Raw genomic sequence first — 23,348 nt, forward strand, 5'->3', positions numbered from 1 at the left:
CTAAATTTATTATATCTAGTAAAAAATAATATTTTTAAAATATATGCTATGAATATCATAGAAAAAAATAAATGATAAAATATCAGGATGGTATAATTATATGGTTTAAAATTGAGTAGATCAAATTACTGCCTTTCCTTTCCTTATAAAATAATACATACATTTTCGGAATGCTATTTTTAAAAGAAGTTTTAAAATGAGATGATTTTTTACCTAACATTTTAATAAGGGGGATTTTTTACGTCTTCTTATGTATTTATTTACATAAGTAAACATACATAAATAATAGTATTTACAATACATACATGATAAATATGTATTTATTGTCGAGTTGATTTTGTCAAACTAACTAGCGCGTCGTATTTACATGTTGGTAATACGTAAGCACCATTGTATTATACCATACATCATCGTGACACCGACATAAAACATTTCCATAATATTTAAATAATAAAAAAAACCTCATGGAATATTCTAGTCATATCCAGTTTTCAGTTTTCAATAGGTAATATTATAATTCCTTGAACTTCAGAGTAAAGAAAATAAACAAATTGATGTTTTGAACTGGACAAATTATCATGAATGGATTCTCCGCTGATTCGGTATCATTTTTTTCATCTCACCAATAGATGTCTCTAGTGAAATTCTAGTGATTTAAGCACTATGTGTCGAAATCGAATCATATATATAAACGTTCCAAATATTTGGGTAGTGTGGTTGTCAATCATGGGTAGAATTGTTGAATGTTACACGTGTGTCAAGTGATCGCTTAAACCAGCCTATGACGGTCGTAAGCCCCGTAAACGCTTGGACTTCTATATTCTTCTTCATCTATGTTGAGATGTAATAAAATAATATGAAAAATAACTCCTATAGACACACTCAAAATGTCAATTCAGTAAAGACACGTGAGTTTAAAAATACGTGCTTTACGTTCATTCTGTAATTATGCATCTATTTAGTGTCAGTCTTAATCTGCAAGGTTAATTGATGACCAATTAACTTGTTAAAATTGTCAAGTGTGCGGAAACAAGGAATTACAGATGTACCTACAATAGATAGATGTACCTTATTTTAGTAGATTTTTAACGCATGCACGTTATGTTGTGGTCATAAAATTTTTAGAGAGCTCGGTATAAAATTATGACTCATTTTAATAATACGAATAATAATTTGAAATCATATTTTTGACGCGATTTATTGACAGCAATTTGCAACCGGAAGGAAGTTGTAATTATTATAGACACGCCAAGGTTCTATGCTCCTAATTACACGTACAGGTATTTGAAATAGGTACATGTCCATACCTACACATGTACATATGTATGGTGTATTATCAAATTTATGTTGCTACACACAACTATATTGAACATCACCGCTTTTAATGTTTACCTAAAAATATGCTCTAATTTACGTTATGCACAAGTAGGTACATCAAATGGATGTAAATGCTTCATTTATAATACGATCTCTCTACTTTTTTTTTAATTTCTTTAATTTGGTTGCAAAAAATATTACAATTTGATTCAATTGCTTGACCTTTCTACTTTAAACTTATCGGTCACTCCTTTCAACAACATCATATATCAAAAAACATGATTTTTCAGGAGATCGTTTTTTAAGTTTAAAAATATAATAAAATGTATTAAAAATAAATATCAAGCAACTTTTTGATTTTTTTACTATGCAACAGATCTTTTTTGCAAAGGTTTTTTCTGAATAAAAAATATTTAGTTTGATTAAAAAATAATGAAACAATACCTTTTCTTCAAAATGCAAAAACAACACTTTCTGCCCTGTAGCGGGTAAATATTAAGTTTAAAATATGCCGCTTTTGCTGGGATATAGTACATTTTCTGGGCATTCCGAAAACATGCACAATTGAATATTGACGATTTTTGATATAAAATATAATTACTTAATTATAATTTTATATTGTTTCACATTTTCAATAAATTTCGCAACTTAGTTCAAAGAAAAAAATTGCTTAGCAAGAGCAGATCTGTCAGGAGCCTAGATGCTTGTGTATCAGATCTGGGCATGCGGTGGGACAGCTTTCAATGACGATTTTTTATATATGACGTTGTTGAAAGGGGTGAGTGATATCTTATACTAGTTACGCTGTTCCTCTCCAAAAAAGAGACAAAATTCTTATGCTAATTTTTTTTATGTATTATTTTTTGGGTGTTTTTTTGTTCAATTAACATACAATATATACAAGGCATTTATTTTATTGTTTAGAATTTTAATATCTTAAATATTTTGATTTACTTGCTTTTTACATTATTTACAAAAAAATATCTATCGTCTTTTAATTATTCTGAATCCATAAAATCGTATTATTTAATAAATGTAATTCCTCAACTATATAACTGAAAAAAAAAACTGTTCACGATAACAAACTTCCGTATTTGGTAACTTGATTGATCTAGGAATGCAGTTACATTAATTTTTTTTAAAGTTTGTTGATATATTAATAGATAGTTACATACTAGTTAAACGCCTTGAACCCCATCAAAATAGTCAATAATTAAGATCACTTTATTAAAGAATTTATTATCACTTTATTTATTTATTTATTAGAATGTTAGTGGGAAAAGAAGCAGAGGAAGACCGAGAAAAACATGGCACGATCAGGTATGCCAAATACTTGAAAGTGGTCAGGTTAGAAGTCATAACAATCGGCGGGTATGTATGAGGAGATGCATGAACGTGGAAGAGGCGAAGAATGTTTGCAAGGACAGAGTGGTGTGGCGCTCTATTCTCTCTGCCTACCCCTGCGGGGAAGCGGCGTGATGGTTAGTTAGTTAGTTAGTTAGATATTTAAAGTCCCAAAAGTAGAAACCATTTTCAAAAATCCAGCAATTCTCCAACTGTGTAAGGGTGAGAAATACTTAAATCTAAAGAAAAGTTCACCTTCGAAAAACGAACATGACTTTACAATACTAAATACTTGAAATAGAAATTTAAATACTTGGGAACCAAGTACTTCAATAATCTTCCTACATATATAAAAAAAAAAATAAAGCATTAAAATGCCAAATAATAAATTCAATGAATTATTATGCACATGTTAATCTAAGAAAAAAAAAACAAACAAAAAATAATTATAATAAAAATACATTATATTTGTTAATTATAAGATTGTAAAACGACTAGAAAATGAATTATTAAAAAAAACTTTTGTAACCATATGAAATATATATATATATATATATATATATATATATATATATATATATATATATATATATATATATATATATATATATATATATATATATATATATATATATATATATATATATATATATATATATATATATTTATATATATATATATATATATATACATATATATATATATATATATATATATATATATATATATATATATATATATATATATATATATATATACATATATATATATATATATATATATATATATATATATATATATATATATATATATATATATATATATATATAAATATATAAACATATATATATATATATATATATATATATATATATATATACATATATATATATATATATATATATATATATATATATATATATATATATATATATATATATATATATATATATATATATATATATATATATATATCATATATATATACGAAACCCGGTCGCTGGTCAAATAAAAATAAAGTGGAAAAGCTAAAAATATTGGTTTTAATCTAATAATATATTAAAAATGCAATTCCATCACGAAGTGTCAGTGGATAATATAAATCTATTTGTGATTTTATTATTTACAAAAATACTTCAATTCGATACTATTTCCGTGAGCATCCCTCTTCTTCTTCTTTATGAACCCTCTTTCCTCCACTGCCGGATATAGGTTTCTTCCGTATCTTTCTATTTCCTTCAGTCGGTTGCTGCTTGCAGCCAGTGTCTACCCCCGACAGCGACTATGTCGTCGGACCATCTCTTTTGGCGTCTTCCGACGCCTCTTTAATTCTCCCAAGGTCTCCATCTTAACTTCCATCTTGTGGGATCCTGTCTTGGGTCTGCGAGCCTTATTTTATTATTATTATTCAATTTAATTCAATTCAATTGTATTCAATTTATTTATTTCATTTAATATATACATTACAAACTATAAAAAAAATTAAATCGTATACATTAAAATAAAATATATGCAAGAACTATTGCTAAAGGTCTACACCTTTTCCCGAATCCCGCTTCGGAAAACTCCTTTAGACACATGGAACTGATAAATATCCAATGAGATATTGTTCAACACAGCGGTAGCTCTTCCTACAGGCATAACCATCGGCAGGTTGGTCCTGTGTATAGGAATGTGAAACAATCTATGCCGACGCTGTCTTAGGTAACAATCGGGAACATACAGACATTACCAATGTTCCGGATAATTTCAGGATTATTGATCATACCGCGCAACAATTGATAAAAATGCGTAATCAAATACACATTCCTTCATTATCTAAAAATAGGTATCAAATTGTCGTAGAGTGGGCTCGAACCGAGAAACTTCGACTCAAGAGTCCGCTACATTAGCCACGGGACCCAAACCCGACACAAATATGTATGTATATCATGCCACGTTAGCGGTGTACCAGATGTTGAACCAAAAGACAAGATACCACTATCCAAGGTCGTTTCCGCTTACTCGAGATTTGAATCCAATCTTTATGTTAATTAGCTTTATCGGTAGGACGTTCAATAACTCAACAAGTGGCATTTCTTACAACACTCTGATAACTTGCACGGAGCGGACACCAAGGCCAATGCAAAGGTGTTAAATACATCCATTTACAATATATAATGATACTATTTATCATACCTGAAAAGGTATGAGTAAATTTTATATCGGCTCTCAGTAGAGGTCCCAAAAAGGGGTCGAAATCGATCCCTTTTGGGACTTATACTGTAAATACTACAAAATGTTGTAAACAAATGATTTAAATATAAAAATAAAAACACTTGTGTAAGACCACGCTTTGACTTTATTTATGTAAACACAGCTAGTTACTCGTTCTTTACAGATATTCAAATCAACAGGTGTTTTGAAAATCTGTAGTTCTCGAAAATAGTCGTGTTTACATTAATAAACTCAAAAAATGGTCTAATACAAAGTGTTTATATTTATATCTGTAATGTGTTTATATTATCCACTGACACTTCGTGATGGAATTGCATTTTTAATTTATTATTAGATTAAAACCAATATTTTTAGCTTTTCCACTTTTTTTTTTTTTTTTTTGGAAAAAACTGGAAAAAAGTGGAAAAGCTAAAAATATTGGTTTTAATCTAATAATAAATTATCTATAATGTGGTTTTATTGATGGTATTGTTATCATGAAAAAATGACGATTTCTTAAATTAAATTAAAAGAATTTACTGAATTTGAACGATAAAAATCTGTGACAAAATCTTAAGTATTCATTTTTGAGTTGAAGTAACGATGTGCATATTTACATTTGCCTTTAAATTTTAACCTTGTTGAGAAAACTCCGTATAAAAAACTTCATGAAAACCCTAACTTCCAGTTAAAATCATCAAATTTTCCGATTTACCATCGCTTTAGACTTAGTCTGATGTATCAAAACCAGTAGAGAAAACAGATTTTAATTGGGTGAAGTGTGATTCAGGGGGTAAGAACCAGTCTAACCGATTTTTTTTACAAGTTTTTGTGATATGGTCGAATTTTAACAAGATTTGTGAATATGGATTGTATTGGACATGAATATAAATGAATAATTTTAATATATTGGGAAAAATATTATTCATAGCCTTTTAAGTTTTTTGCTGAATATTTCAAGAGATGGTGTGTTACGTATTGAAGTTAAAATTATAATCATTTATCATTCGCAGTCAATACTTGTGGACTTTAACTCGTGGAAAATTTCGATGAATCTTCAATATATACTTTAATACTGAAAACAAAAGGTTTTTTACTGATTTTTTTTAAATTATAAACTCATCTGAATATGTTCGTGATTCATTTTAATATAATCATATTTGGCTTTAATTTTTCATGCTGTGATGGCTCTAGCAAGAAATGAATATCTCGAGATAAGTAGTTATTTTATTTATTATTATTAACCTTTCCTGTACTGATCATCCAAAAATTGCTAGTGATTCTAAGGGGGGTACCAAAAGACCCCAGTACATATTTGTATAGAAATCGTAGTACGCAGCTCGAAGCAAGTACCAACTCGCCGCCAACTGAGTCATAGGCGGCACATCCATTCCAACGCGCCGTCAGGCAGCGACCGAATGAGAAGCCCGAAATCGTTTCAAATGAAATCCGACTAGTTTAGTTGTCTCACCATCTCGTAGGACCACATTTATTAGAGTGAAAGAAATAACACCTCACTATCAGACAAAATTATCTTGCTGATATATAATTAAGTAGATTTCGCGTCACCGACTGATTGCTTTTGATTAAAAACAATATTTTGAAACATATAACGATTTGATATTATGAAAACATAAAATGAATTTTTGTCTATAATATCGTTTTAAAGATTACAAAGATATGGAGCATGTAGCTTTTATAATACTAAAGTTATCGAATTAAAATTCATATATAGGGGATTTCGATCCCCCTTTTAGGTCCGGCTAAGTTAATAATACATAACATTTTATTACATCTCGAAAATCATTATACATCTCACTAAACAAAGGGACGCCGAAATTATGCAAACTGATAATTGGTATCAGTTTACGAACACAAACGGCAATTTTCAAGTCTTATCTTTGGAACGAGCTTAAAGCTGATATTGAAATAATTATATTACGTTTCTTCGACGGGTTATAATGGAGTATGCAAAAATAAAACTATTTGATCCACTGTATTGTTCCGATAATAATAAAAAATAGAAAAGGTTTTTAAAGTGTTTGAGAATCTACAAACAAATTAGTATTTAACCAGTTCTGAAATAAATGATTTCGAGAAAAATCTCCCACTAAATCTAGGCCTAGACCTTATTTTTTGTTCTGAAAAAAACCTGTAAAAAATGAGAGGAATAACCCCTCGTTGAAAATAAATACATATTTAAGGCTTTAAATTGTCCTGACGGTGTCTATATCCCTATGGAAAATATGGCAACCCTAATGTATGTTTATCTTTTAAATTTAATGTTCAATTATGTGTAATTTCTCCATGCTCTGTACAAGTAATTCTTTGAAAAAAATATAAACGTCATTATATCGTCAAATTACTATAATATGTGTGCATAATTTTATGATGATATTTTATATATCCACAAAACAGCAATTACTTATTATTGTACTAGTAGATATTAAATAAATTTTGTATTGAATATTAATTAAAAATTTTAGTATGTACTTAATTGTTTTTTTATTATTTAAGCTTATGATTTGACCAGATAATTTATTTACAACATTTTGAGTATGTCCAAATACTTGTTAACAAAATCTGGATTATCTCCAATTACAGGAATTATTTTCATATTATTTTTTCAATATTAATTTTTTCGGGTCTTCGGCCCCGTAATGCCCAGAGTAATAATCCAGATTTTGTTAACAAGTATTTGGACACACTCAAAATGTTGTAAATAAATTATCTGGTCAAATTATAAGCTTAAATAATAAAAATGAAAATGATATTTTCTGGCGTTTCTCATGTATGCGATTATAATCCAGGATTCGGACCTCACATACTGATATAAGAGTTTCTACTTTTTTGTACGTTAACCAGAAATATAAAACTGTGTGTATTTGAATTCATACAGATTAGGTTCTCTATGTTTCTACATTTCTAGTCTCGATTTTTTTCACGTTTTACAGAAGAAAAGCAAAAGCAAAGGAAATATGTTGTGCCTTTTTGGATGCAGAGGAGGAAAGAAGACGGCGGTTCCACAAAATCAAAATCAAGATACAGGAAAGGTGGATCAGACACAAAATTCAAAAACAACGGCTGATACCAGAAATAACGATAAGGGCGTGGAGAATTCTCCTCCTGCTATTGTCGCCGAGGTCAAAAAACCAGTCCAGGTGTCTGAAACGGTTAGATCCTGAATTTAAAACGAGAAATGGGTCATCTAAATGTTTTGTTACTCAGAAAAATCATGATTGTAATCGTTATATGTACTCGTATATATTGTACATCTGGTGATATAGCTGAATGTTGTGGTGTGGTCAAAGCGTTCATATCGTCGAAATTTAATCTGCTTCTCATTCTTCATATCGTATATTATGTTAAATATTTATCGCTTATCCAGCAACGCACATGAGCACATATCGCTCACTCCTTTCAAGAACGTCATATATCAAAAAACTTGATTTTTCAGGAGAACTTTTTTAAAGTTTAAAAATGTATTACAGTGTATTAAAAATAAATATCAAGCCATTTACTGAACTTTTTACTGTGCAACAGATCTTTTTGACTAAAACCTGAAGATTTTTTCTCCATTTGAAAAATATTTAGTTTATTTAAAAAAAAATAAACAATACCTTTTCTTCAAAATGCAAAAACAACACTTTCTGCCCTATAGCGGGTAAATATTAAGTTAAAAATATGCCCCTTTTGCTAGGATGACTGATTTTGATTTATGACGTTCTTGAAAGGAGTGACGATATGAGCACATGTGTTATATTGTCGTTATAATCATTGCTTTATACAATTTCAAAGATATAATGTTTTTATGGAGACTCTGACAGGAGACTCTTGCCGTTAATTACGTCCTGAGTCCATTATCCTTCGAGTGCAATCAAAAAGTACTTGGGTACTAAGTGGTAGTACACGTTATACTTTACATTGCATACTCAATCACAAAAAACACAAATAAATGATTTCACTAACACCACATTACTGTCAGTTAGTATCACGTAATGGAATAAGACATAGGCTTAATAAAATATTGATCTACATAAGCAAAAAATGGCAAAAAAAATCATCCTTCGACACCTAGTCAATTTCTCAATATATATTTTATTACTTTAATATTTAATTATATACTTGGAGTACAATCACTAGTTTTAGAGGTTTAACTAATGGTTAATGACTAACAGTTACTATTTCGGTCACTTTTTCTAGGTTTATATTTCTTACCAACTTAAGATTTTGATGTCAAGTGGTCAAATACAATTTGAGCTAAAAATACGTGACACTTTTTGCACCGATTGGTGCGATAAGCGTCAAATGATCGATTTCAAAAACCGAATTACGTAATGACTTAATTTAAAGATGGTGTTTTTTAAATCGGTTTATTAATTCAATCGCCCATGTCTAATGTATCTACACTAAATTTTAAGTTCCTTAGGTATCACGCTGTTCCGATTACGTTTTGCCTTCATGATCGAATTGTAATCGTACACATATATTTTATATTAATTTTACATTACACAGTTCAATACACTCTGCTTCTTTAACTATTTTAAATTGCATAATTCTAGTATTTAAAATCATGTTTTATATTTTCGCTTGTGCAAAAAAAAGCCTGCAACGACAAGGTGAGTGGCATTTGTTACAAATAATAACAAACTGATTGATCTGACAGAGAACTCCACGGTCAACCAATTTGCATACATATGTACATAATATATTATTTTATAACTTTGATATCGATACTGCCATTTGAAAGGAGGAAATCGTAACAATTGTGAATTTGTGAAAACACTTCCGAGATACTTCTTGATAATGCAAGTGTAAGAAGTTAATCATAGTTTGCCGTGAAGCATAAATTATGAACGCAAAGGACTATGTATTCAAAGAGCCATATAAAACCTTTTTAAGTTTTAAAATGCGAGTGACATAAAGGCCATTATTGTAAAAGGCGTCTGAAGTGGGACCTCGAGCCTGAATACCTGGATCAATGGATGGGAACTGTACAAACGAGCATGAATGAGAAATAACTGGTCCTTAATATTATAGTTATAGGCCATAAATTTATTAGGTATACAACCTTGGTGAGATACAGAGCCGGGGCAAGGTGGTGCATTTGCCCAAATTTGTCAAATCCTAATAATATATAATAAAATTGATAATAATAATAATAAAGCAATGGAATGTGTTAAAAAATCTCAACATCGATTTACCAAACCTTCCTTTGTGAATACGGTTCGATAAACTTAACATTATTCTTATTCTTCTCCGTCTTGGTCCTTATTACTGAGGGTTGTAACCCTTGTGGAAGCAATTACTCTTCTCCAGTTATCCCTTTACTGCGCTGCACGTAGCGCTCCAACCACCGAGATGCCTGCTGCTCGGCTGTCCAAACTTAAAACACAGTAAGGGACATTTTTTGTAGTACGTTTTTTTGCATTTTTGGATTAAGTAGAATCTACTTAGTCCAAAAATGCAAAAAAAAATACTACAAAAAAATGTCCCTTACTGTATTTTGAGTTTAGACAGCCGTGCTGCCTTAATTTGATCGGTCCATCGTGCGGGATCTTCCTTTCCCTCTCCTCCCTCCAGGCTACCAATCGCAACCAGTCGTTCCTGGCTATCCTCATTGTAAATGGTAAAAGTAGTACACTATTGTGCACTATGTGTTTTGCGTATTTCTTACTACTAATATATTATTTCATAATTTTTCCCAAACAATTTAAGCTGGAAAGAAATATAAACCAAGAAAAAGTTTCGAATAACACCTCAGTCAGATAACCGAAAAAATAACAGTAATCCATTAGTCACATCTCTAATTGAAAGGGCGCCATTTGGAATGTGGGTAACAGGTGCCAAAATATGCCATCCCGACTCTACTATTATATATTTCGATATCTATAGAGCCCGTACCTTTTACTAAGTCCTATTCTAAGATAATATATGGGGGATTCTGCTACCTACCTCGCCATGGCTTGCGGTTGCAAGGCAGGTTTACCTTTGGGTAGGTGTAGGTACCTTTCTACGGTGCATGAAGGGACTTGCACCTCCAGACATACAGACATAGCATTTATATTTATGTCTGGAGGTCCTCTATCACAAAAAGCAATTAACCGCTTTGCGCGACGCATTAATATTTTCATGGCCCATAAAACGGATGAAACGCGCGACTTGCGGTTCAACATTTTTGAGATGCAATCAAATAGTTTGACAATGATTTTTTCAAAGTATTTTTTCAAAGGCATTCTAAAAATCAAATAAATTTCATTCTCGGCTCTTTAAAAGGAAACTCCATCCATATTAATCTTTGGCCTTGGTTTTGTGTTGTGAATCGCCCTTTTATATTCAAAATCCAAATAGATACAACTAATGAAGAAATCGAGTTCACAAGAACTAGCATGCATTCATGTAAATACTTTAAATGAATGCATGTACCATGAAATGGTGAAAAGTGAAAGTAATAAAAAAATATGTATTTATAAATAAATAAGTCAAATCAACGATCATTATCCGTAAGTGTAAGTGGAAACACTTAGCTTATGCTTTTAACGAATTAGCTATTACGAATCCATGTTCAATGTCGATGTCGATTTTTGTTTAGTGAAAATTTACGCAAAGTATGTCGGCGATAAAAAAGAAAAATTTATCCAGAATCGATATAAGTTAAGCTTATTGATACGATATTATTATTTATCGATGCGATAAAGTTCATATTTGAGCTTTTTAAACACCTCTTTAGCTACTTCGAATAAACGTTTTAAAACAACGTCAAATTTGATAATAGTTACAACAAATCAAATTCAGGTTCACGTCGTGGCGTAGTTAGGAAGACGCTCTACTGCGAAGCTGGCGTCGTGGCTTCGGTTCCCGCCAAGTGCGAAATAAATTCAAGAAAGATTTATTTACAATTAATTGGTCTGAATGTTTGTGATGTATTTTTCAAATTTACCTTCACTATCCTTAGTATCCTACCTGCAGACAAGCCTCTAAAAGTAGAGGCTTTGGGGGTTATTAATTACACTTGTTTCTTTAAAAAAATGCATTTTTCTCTACATTAATGTTTTTGAATTTTTAAATACGCTAGTTGTAGGTTCTTACATACATTCACTTATTTTATTTTATTTTATTGGAAGGAAGAACAACAGTTACAATATATGATACATACAGAATACAAAAAATAAAATCATGAGTACCAATTGTAGTTCTTCACAACTATACATAAGAGAGGTCTATATAAAGGAAGAGAATGAGACAAGGATGGGATAAAGAGAAAAGGAGATGGCAGTGATAGGAAAAAAAGAAAAGGAAAGGACAGGGAATAGAATTACCTTTTTAGGTTTATAAGATTTCGAACAATTTAGCTTTAACTTTTGAAAGATTGGAGTAGAACATATCAAGGTGGGTACAACATTCATTAAATTTCCCACAACTTCGATAAATAAAGGAATTTTTTAAATAATTCTTTGTTGGTGCTGGATTATAAAAGGATACTTAGATTACATTACGTTTTATTATGAATACTGTTATCTCTCGTCTGGTTGATTCTCATTATTAGCCTTATCACAGAAACATTAACACGGGCTAATGAAGCTCAGGTGTTACAGCTCACCCAGTCATTTAATTTGCAGCTATTAGCTAAACCGCGACCAAAGGCATCAGATATGTTATCAACTTATCAAACGTTGGCAAACACATCAATTCAACTGGATCCGTGAATATGTCATGATACATGAAACGCACTATAAAAGGCAGAAAATTAATATTTGATATGGATAATTAATTATCAAAAATATTAGTCTAAACACAAGACACGTGTGTTAAATTACTGCAAATGATATTTTTAAAGCTAAACTTTGAACGTATCGGAGTTTTATGGTTTCTTTTGATAAAGCCGATTATTTATATATATATATATATATAATATATATATATATATATATATATATATATATATATATATATATATATATATATATATATATATATATATATATATATATATATATATATATATATATATATATATATATATATATACACACACATATACAGCCCTTATCAGCACGCAATGGTGCATAGGGCTCTACATCGTATTAACGCAGTGTTATCTTGATCGTTACTTACATGAAGGCAAGGCGATCACTTCTGCGCTTCAGGGACCGGTTCAGGGTGATATTAAATAAATATTATAGTGTAAAATCACTATTTTTTTTTTCATCTCATATTTTCATGAGATATGTATACAGTATACACATCTGAAAGATACAATATTTTACTCGTACTATAAATGTATTTACCTCCAAATTCACAAAATCACCTACTGTAATTATTTATATGACGAAAAAAACTGTCATTTGAAGTGAATTGCGCATATTTAGGACTTTGGACTTCAGAATAATCTCGAATTCACATAATGGTTACAAAAAACTAAAAGTTAATATGTATAATATAAGTAATTATGTATAATTGTATAGTATTATAAAATATATTTATGTAATTGTGAATGGCAATTTCTGAACTGTAATAACATAAATATGAATTCTAAATGTTTTATATAAATGAAAAAATTAAATACATTTATTTATTAAAATTATTATACAATTCTACGTATCCGCTTACATACAATATTATACCGTATTTAAAGTCACATGTAGCTTTTATTTTTCATACAAAGAAGTTTGTGGACCCTTTGTCGGTTATGTTGAATGGAAAGTACCTATTTCAAAAGGTGTCTAAAAATCCATTTGGTTTGTCTATGAATGAATTTAGGAAGCAGTGGCGTGCAGTTGTAATATGTAAATGTGGGTAGATTTATTTATTGGGAGAGTTATCCAACAGGGAGACACGTATACTTGGCATAATATAATTGAAAAAAGTGTAAATGTTTTCCACATCGTAGTCATACAGGAGAAAGTGACCAAGTGCATTGCGTAACAAAAACGTGATCATTGACTATTTGCTATCTTACTAGCTTAATATTGCCCTGAAAAAATCCCAAAGGATTTTAATCTTGGAAGTATAATATATTGACTTGTTAAAAATGACTAACTGCATTGATGTTTATTTTCTTGCCAAGCAAAATTGACTTAAATGGCCCTCCTGAACATTTTACGTTTTGGTAGTTGATCACTTTCTCCTGTACGACTACGACATATATGGAACGGCACTGTAAAAAATCGCAATGACTGACGTAATAGTCAGTAAAAACAATCATAATTAGAAAATTAGGAATAAAATTAATACTTTAAGGAAAGCAGAAACATTTTAGATTTACCTACACACAATTTAAAGAAATAAATATTAATCTGTAGATACGGTTGAGTAAAAAAAACTAGTTTTTTTCTCTTCACCAGCAATATTTGAGGATTGAAAATTCCGACGTTTTCTTAGCAGTGAAAAAAATGACGTCAGCCGTAATTTAGTATTGAAAAAAATTACAAATACCAACATATATAATTATATTTAAAACATTATTGTGTTTCTAGGATATAAGAACATAAAAAAAGTATATGATATAAATAATTAGTTATTCTAAAAGTATATATGGATGAACAAATGTTTTTTATTTATTTCATATAATTACAAAAAATCTTACAATTCAATTATTTTTTCTAGACATTTCTACTTTTAACGTATCTTATACAAGTTACGCTGTGTCTCTCCAAAAACAGGCTAAGCTCTTGTGCTTATTAATTATTATGCACGAATTCAAATAAATATAACCAACAATACTCATCAACCAGCTATATTTGCCAGTTTTCGATATAAACCACTTACTGAATCGCTTGCGATTAAAAAAATGCATACACATATCTATGCATTCATCACGCTCATGTTTCTAGGTATGTGTAATCATTCATGAATGTATATGTGTATCAGTATTAAATATGTGTTACACGTTCATAGTAAAAGTTTCCGCTGGCGTTGTTTCAAAATAGGACAATATACTATATGTACATACACACACATACACAGTGACACAAAAAAATTGCAGTAAAAATTATTCCATCAATTGATTTAGCAGTCACTTGTGGCAATATCTATCAATTTTGAATTTATCTTGGTTAATACAACTATGCCTTAAAATCGGATGTGACACGTGTTTCGATACATTCCGTATCATTTTCTAACACCGCGGTGTACGGTGCACCTACGGTCATAATAGATTTTCAGAAATAGTGATAATTGCACGGCCAACCCCAAGGTACACGACTCACGACGACAGAGATGGATTAACAGCTGGGAATCAAAATCCTTGGAGGCTAATCCCTCTTAAAAACAGGCCACTAGGCCTCCACCAAGCAAAAAAAGAAGAAGAAGTGATATTTACCAATCAAAATTGAAATAAAATGTAAAATAAAATAATTATAAAGTTACTGCGAGTAATTTCTAAAAAGTAAAATGTATTAAAATTTGTATAATTAGAAAAATATTAAAGCTGTCACGTGGTACATTTTAAAGATGATGAAACATGCAAGCCTCTATGACGTCAGCAGTACACATTCTCTCCGATGCATGTTCATGGAATATAATTATCGTACATACACTCCGATAAAAATACTCGGCAGTCTGGGGCAAAGTATGGAAAATCGCGCAGAGATACGTGTGTGCGACCAACACAAAGGTCGGACGCAAGTCGGACGTGTAGAGGCAGACGTGCCCGCGTCTAGACCAATCGGAGGCCGCAGCTGGAGGGCTCGACTCTCCACACACTCGCACAGCCACACCACTACACCGGCGCGGCGCACGCGAGCGTGGCTCGCCGTCATGTCAAACGGACTGGCGGTGAAATCTATCAGGAAAAACTAATTACGCAATCGGCCGTTATTTTTGTTTGGTCTTTGAACATCGATGTAAATATTTATACAAATTCAACGAAGAAACTCGCGGTGAATCCCACACTGGTCAACATGATGACGGCGCATTATAGAAAATCATAATAGAACCAATGAACTTTGAACGGTTAGTACCTACGTAACTCATAAAAATACCAATTTTACGTCAGATTTCTAGAAACAAATAAATTGTTTATTATTTTAGAACTACGAAAATATCAATTAATTAATTTATACTACATCAGTCTGCTGATGTCGGTTACGACGAAAACCGGTTGCTGGTAAAATAAAATTCATGTGGAAAAAACTACATAGTTGTTATTTTATTCTATAAAATACAGTTCTATCAAGAAATGTCAGTACAAAACTTATATCTTATTAATTTACATATTAAATGTTAAAATACAACACTGATTTTTAGAATCTACAAAATTGTATTTTATTTTTAAAAACACGTAAACCATTTTTTAACAATTTTTGAAAATGCCATTACAAGGTGATGCAATTATCAAAAAAAATATTTTATGGTTTTTGAAAATATATTACAGTTACGTGGACTCTTAAAATAAGTCATTGATTTTATCAATTAATATATAATTAAAATGAAGTTCTGCGAATTAAACGCCAAATCTATAAGTCGATTGTTTAATTTGAAATCGTTATTCGCCTTATTTATATCATGGGTGCTTCTGATTTGTTCTTAATTAGTATACGCAAAGGCCGTGGATTTATATTGTTATTCAAAATGAGTGACTTTTAATCGTGTTTAATAAGTTTTTAGGTTTTGAAATAATCCATCACAACCGGCGTTAGGTGCACAGCTGAAAAAAATATGTTAATTTTACATGCATAAATCATTTTTTACTTCATAATGAGAATATATAATTTCCGTTGACCATGAATTTGATTTTAAACATTGTTTATAAAGTCGATGCAATAAATAAATATATTTCATTATGATAACATGTTTTAGTGAGTTATGCCAAACAAGTTACAGCGATATGTTCAAGCTGTATTTGAGTATTTAACACCCTTAAAATCAGAATTTTTGGTTAGTTAGTATTAGAGATGTGACGATGTGTTGCATGTTTAGTCGGCAGACAAGCCGTAATCGGCTAATCTGCTGATATTTTTAAGTCAACTAATCGATCGACTAGTTAGCTTAGCCTTCTTTTTTTTCGATCGGGATTTATTTAAGAAATAAAAAAAAGAGAGAGTAGGAAAACCGTAATCAATAATGGTCAGATTGTTGAATATAACAGTGCATAAAATAATCACTCAAGACATCCAATGCCAGGTCGTAGACTCCGTGAATGCCCATAATTCCGAATTCCCATCGTACAAAGAGATTCTTCATCTCTGTTGAGATACTTAATTATAAATAGCACATTTTATTTTCGTAAGGATTTTTTTGATAAATCTACATCTTTGTGTGGAAATATATTTTTCAAATGTATTTTTTATCTGGGTTTGATTTTTTATCTGGTCTAGTCGACTTACCGGAGAAGAAATAGTTTATTGTTTTACTAGACTTAGTAGGTCGCGTTTGCGTATTCATTATATTTTAATAATAATAATAAATTTGGATAATGTACATAGCGCCATTGTCGTATAATACTACATCAAGGGTGCTTCATTTTGTTTATTAAATAACCCCTGTGATGCACCTAGAAACCCAATAATAAATTTAAAAAATTGCATTAAAAGTCATTAAAAATATTGACGCAAATTAGTCGATTTTTGTTCATCAACTATGCAAGATGAACTCAATATTTTCGGAAGCAATCGAATGAATCATCCAGTTTTATCGTCTGCACTATCATTACAGAGTAGATTGTAGAGTTGTACAACTTTTTTTCACACTTCAATGAAGAAAATAAAACATTTCCCATAATCGTGACGTTTACATGAGCCGCGGATTCCGCGAACCGAAGTGCGCATGCAAGGTTGTACTTCTCGTTTCTGCCGCTATCGGCCGCGTTTGAAAGAGAAAGAGGGATAAAGCCTCTCGCCTCTGCTGTAGTTATAGCGGTTTGGCGCGCCGGCACACGTTCAGTCGCGAAAAGTCCCGCCAAAGGCCCGGCCGCCAGTTCCTACCGCGCGTTCTCGTGTATCGACACTTCATAAAATCGTTATCTCGACCGTTTGAAAAAACAAACCACAGACAAGATGGGAATGGCAACTATGGTTCTCCCTTCGGTAAGTACTGCCTGCGTTCCAGTTAAAATTCGAAAGGTGCTAGATTTCCTAACCGTTCTGACCGCTTTGACCTTGCCATGCGTTACGGCTGTTTGGCGGCAATCGGGGAAATGCTGAAATGGATTAAATTTGCCGATCAGGGTACAGGTAATCGGCCGCTATCTGCAGCGTATCGGACTATGAATTATATTGTATCGACAGTATTTTTAGCGGGCTGGGTAAAAGTGTCGTATATGTGGGTAGGCCACAGACCGCAACTTGACGCAAAGACCGGCTTCCGACGTGATGAGTGCTGACGTGTTGTGAAGACAAGCCATAATAACTTAGCTTATTATTTATCGTATATTTCCTTATTTTTAGGTCACATTTTGCGAAATATATTTTTTGTTAAAACAATTCCAAAAAAGACGTGGAACGTTCTTTAAAAAAATGCATATTCCACGCAATCGACAACCATTTTTCTATACTATCCAATAACATTTTATTATTATTCTAAGTATCATGAATCAATTGTTATTGACCACTGTTTGATTATTACGAGAAAAGTCTACGAATAACGAATTTCAAACATGCAAGATTAAGGGATGATTTTAACCTTTCCTCGCTATTGACCTTCACGCGGTGACGTCATTTCATTGAGGATGGGAAAAAGTAGTGGGAGTTCTGGCGGAGAGTGGGGGGAGGGGGTGTGCGTCCTTTCATCCTTCGTGAAACCCCCCTGGTTTCGCTTTGTCTGAAGATTGAACAATTTCAGTAACTGAATTTTGATGAAAAAGTAAATTAATACAATACATATTATATTCTTGTATCAACGTGTTTTATTCGTGTCTCGACATAAAAAGTGTCGTTTGTCGATTGTCGATTGCACGACATCAAAAAAAGCACGACATAATACATGACGTTTGAGTTGCTAAGCGACGCGTTCTTTACAAAACATTAAAATTAAATTTCACCTTCGTGGTGTAATGGTTAGCGTGTTTAGCTACCGTGCTGGAGGTCCCGGGTTCGATTCCCAGGGGGGTGGAGTGAAAATAAATATTAGTGATTTTTATACTCTCAATAAGATTTATTTAATATTACTCTGGACTGGTCTCTGGAGCGCATGAGTGATCACCTTGCCTTCTAGATAACACTGCTTAAATAAGATGCAGTACCCTATGCACCATTCGGTTAGAGGATTAGATGAGGGTTAGAGAGAAGAAGAATAAGACAGTTAAAATAATAATATAATTAAAATGTAACTTTGTTTTAAAATCACTATAAATATTTTATTATAACTTAATTAGAATAATAACATTAATCAGTCTTAAGTATTAATCAGTATTGATAAAGAAGTGGTTAGCTCCGAAACCGGTATACATTATAATTAAGTTATAATAAAATACTTAAAGTGATTTTAAAACAAAGTTACATTTTAATTATGAAATGGAAAATCACAAAGTTAGTGCTTCAAATATAAATTATAAAATAATAATCATAGTTAATATTCAGGAAAATCTATTTTTTCTAGAGGTTTTTTTACGTGTCTATGGAGTTTATTTTTTAATGCGTTTTTATAAAAGTATTTTTAAATAAATGACGTCCGTGGAGCATAATTACATACCTACATACATATCGCTCACTCCTTTCAAGAACGTCATAAATCAAAAAACTTGATTTTTCAGGAGAACGTTTTTAAAGTTTAAAAATATAACACAATGTATTAAAAATAAATATCAAGCCATTTATTGAACTTTTTACTGTGCAACAGATCTTTTTAGTTAAAACCTGAAGGTTTTTTCTCCATTTGAAAAATGTTAAGTATATTTTTAAAAAATAATTAAACAATACCTTTTCTTCAAAATGCAAAAACAACATTTTCTGCCCTGTAGCGGGTAAATATTAAGTTTAAAATATGCCTCTTTTGCTTTTCGAAAACATGCACAACTAAAAATTGACGATTTTTTTATTTATGACGTTCTTGAAAGGAGTGAGCGATATGTATATCGTTATATACATTTGAATGGGAAATTGATTGGTCTACCTACCCTCGATGCCCTTCAAAATTAGAGGTCAGTTTACATTACCAAGCATAGTACGTATTGTTGGTAGAAAATGACTGTCACTGCTACGTTATACGTTATACGTTATATGTATATCTACGTATTTGAAGGTGAAACCTCCCAAATGCAATATATTTTGGGGCTGATTATTTCAAATGCCAAGTTCACAAAACCATCCCTGTATTTTAATCATAGAGCTACATTATACAATAATAATAAAAAAAATACTTGGTGATTTGTGATTTATTATTGGTTTTTTATTTAATTATTTGACCATGCACACTCTTGATTACGAAACCGATATCGTGGATTCGATTCACACCAACTTCAAAATGAATTCAAGATTTTTTGCTGCCCGCGGTGTTGAGACAAGTCCGCTTCTGTAGTCTAATGGTCAGCACGCTCGGCTACCGTTCCGGAGGTCCCGGGTTCGATTCCCAGGGGAGGATTAAATAAATTTAAGTGATTTTATCACTCCAATACTTTTTCATTCAATACTTCCCCGGAATGGTACCTGAAGCGGAGGGATAACCAAATTTACTTCATGTGTTAACGATCAAGATAACACTGCGTTTATATAATGCAATGCACGATTGGGGTGCGGATAAGGGTTTGGTTTTTAAAAAACATATAAATACTTACATTTTTTTTGTATATTTTTTTTCGCCGTTTTTTCCTTTTAAGGCGTAATTTTAATTGATGTTTTACTTAGTAAATATCACTATTTCTTGAAATCTACTGTGACACGTGTTTCGATGCATTCCGCATCATTTTCGAACACACATGATGCGGAATGCATCGAAACAAGTGTCACAGTAGATTTTAAGAAATAGTGGTATTTACTAAGTACAACATTAATTAAAAATAGATAATTTTAATTTAACTTTTAACTTCGGCAACCAGTTTCAAAGTGACGACTTTCGTGTTAAATATAAATGTCTATACTATAAGTTATGTATACTACGTACTTGACACACTATCTTCCCTTTGGAATCGACCACCTAAACAATTTGAAAAAATACTCAAATGTCTTTTATCGTCTTTTTTTAATACTTAATAATATAATTACATTATTTTAAGTTACACCAATAAACCCAAAATGAATAGGTACCTACTTGAAGCAATAAATTCCATTTTTCCTGTACTGATTCATACCGAGAACGCATTAATATTCACGGCTTAATATTTCATACTTGTATTTCATAACAAATTGGTTATACTGGTAAGGCAGAGAAAATACTTGTGGGACATTCTCTTCGTGATCTACGTAATCGTTGCACTATAGTAGCTAGCAATGACAACACTTAGACATTTTTTCCTAACCGATGTCGAATTTATTAGTGCAAATCACGTGCTCCTCAAACTACCAACGAAGTAATTTATATAAGATGGTTTAGTTGTTGTACTTTATTAAAGATAAAATCAATATTTGAATACAATAAACATATGGAAATGAACATATGGGACGAATGTAAGAAATATTAGGCAGGAATTCACCATTCGAACATCTGTTATACATCGTTCTGCCGCACATTCGTCTGAGAGATCGCAGTTCGACTGCATTCAATCTGCTTTCATCCCTCTTTTTCTAACTCCATGTTTCACTTCCATACATTGGAGTTGGTTGAATTTTAGTAAGGACTCGGGGTGATCAGGACTCCATTGTGTACTGCCAGTTTAGCTTTCGCTCATAGGGTTTTATTTTTTATCTAATTTGTGTATGGTGAAATAAACATGGTCGAGAATCTTCTTCTTCTTTTGTCTCAATCCTGTGGATTGGTCTGCAGCAACAAATGATCAAAATACCCTTCGCCGCTTTGGTCTATTTTGCGAAACCCTATTCAGCTCCTCATACGTCGAACAGCCCATGTCTTCGTTTAAGTTGCAAAGATATTCACGGCATGGGCGTTGGAATGCCGTTTAGCTCAATTCAGCAGAATTTTTCATAAAGATTTAATTTTTCCTCAACTAGATCATTGAAAGCTGTCCCACCGCATTCCCAGATACAGAAGCATCCAGATCCAAGCTCAGGCTTCCTGACAGACCTTTCTTGCAAAACAATTTTTTTGAACTAAGTTGCGAAATTGATTGAAAATGTGAAAAAAAATTGTATCTCAACTAGGCTCGTTGTTTTATTCCAGATTCGCGAGCAGTGCGAAGAGCTGATCCTCACGGACAAGCACAGCCGGGAAATTATGACCAGACTCCTGAAGGACATCAACGACGGACTCGGCAAAAAGACGCACGACTCGGCCACAGTCAAGTGCTTCGTTACATACGTACAAGACCTGCCCAATGGAAAAGGTGACATTTGCAATCTCGTTACCTCCTTGCGCCTGATTCTGAATGTCCGCGACCGGTAGAACATCTTCGCTCGTGTATGACGACTGAGGATGTTGTCAAGTTGACAAAAATATGTAGCAATATTGAGAATAGACTAAGCAAGTTGTTAAGCCGACAAAATGGTGTAGAAATATTGAAGGTAGACTAAGGAAGCTGCTAAGATGACAAAAAAGATGTAGAAATATTTAGGGGAAGACTCATAGAATTGTTAGGCTGACAAAAAAGATGTAGAAATATTGAGAGTAATATTTTACCTCGTAACTTACAAATTAACTCACGGATAAAATGGCGGGGGATCAGGTTTGTCTATGTAGTGATTTCGGTGGCGACTAAATCCGATCACTATGAGTTTCTGCGAGTAAATGAACTTTAGTTATTATTTTTATCGACATTTACATAGTAACATTCGCCATCTATTTACCACTAGGCAAACCGGATAATCCGACATTTTATTTGCGAATGTATTTTAGGGATTTTTAAAAGTAGTTATATAATTTTATGAGAAATACGATAAATGTAATAAACACCTGCTTATTTATCTACCGCCAGTAAAGTCAAATGAAGGTCATCCCTGACAAAGTTTCTCCTTTGAGTTTCTTCTTTCTTCATCCTAACAAGCTAGCTCCGCAGGAATACCGCATCCGATTTGCGATTGTTTTCTCTACAGGTCATGCTTATTTTTCAATTTACACTTTCGCATGTCGGTTATATTCTTTATTTTAAACATTAAACGCCTGACAACATTATTAAATTGATGTAATTTAATTTTACCCCCCCCCCCCCCGCTTTTATTCAAATAGGTTTATTGGATAGTAGGTTATAATAATTGTGGGGGGTCAACATAAATATGGGTGATTTTCACTCTCATATTTATTTAATACCACCCTGGACTGGTACAAGAAGCGCAGGGTTAATCACCTTCACATCAACGATCAAGATAACACTACGTTGCGTGCGTAGGGCACTGCATCGTAATGCAGTGCCCTATGCACCATATGCGGACAAGGGTTAAAAAGAAGAAAAAATTAATATATTTAGTATGACAATAATAACATAAAATACTTTTCTAAATTGAAAAAAC

The 23,348-nt window shown here is 31.8% G+C and overlaps 1 protein-coding gene across 3 annotated transcripts in view; it reads left to right on the plus strand.

The window, feature by feature from the left end:
• Hex-A (Hexokinase A) overlaps positions 1 to 23,348 on the plus strand; it is a 70,137-nt gene that overhangs the window by 37,333 nt on the left and 9,456 nt on the right. For 2 of the 3 annotated variants that reach the window (XM_088276164.1, XM_088276165.1), the window contains exon 2: positions 22,066 to 22,228. In XM_088276164.1, coding sequence (XP_088132290.1) covers positions 22,066 to 22,228 — 163 coding nt within the window. Of the gene's footprint in view, positions 1 to 17,725; positions 17,883 to 22,065; positions 22,229 to 23,348 lie in introns of those variants that run through there. The other variant, XM_088276163.1, reaches the window with a different exon arrangement.

The sequence above is a fragment of the Brachycentrus maculatus genome, unplaced genomic scaffold (genome assembly GCF_059751285.1).
Source record: "Brachycentrus maculatus isolate JH-2025_06_01 unplaced genomic scaffold, ASM5975128v1 h1tg001173l, whole genome shotgun sequence".
In the NCBI taxonomy this organism is placed as follows: Eukaryota; Metazoa; Arthropoda; class Insecta; order Trichoptera; family Brachycentridae; genus Brachycentrus; species Brachycentrus maculatus.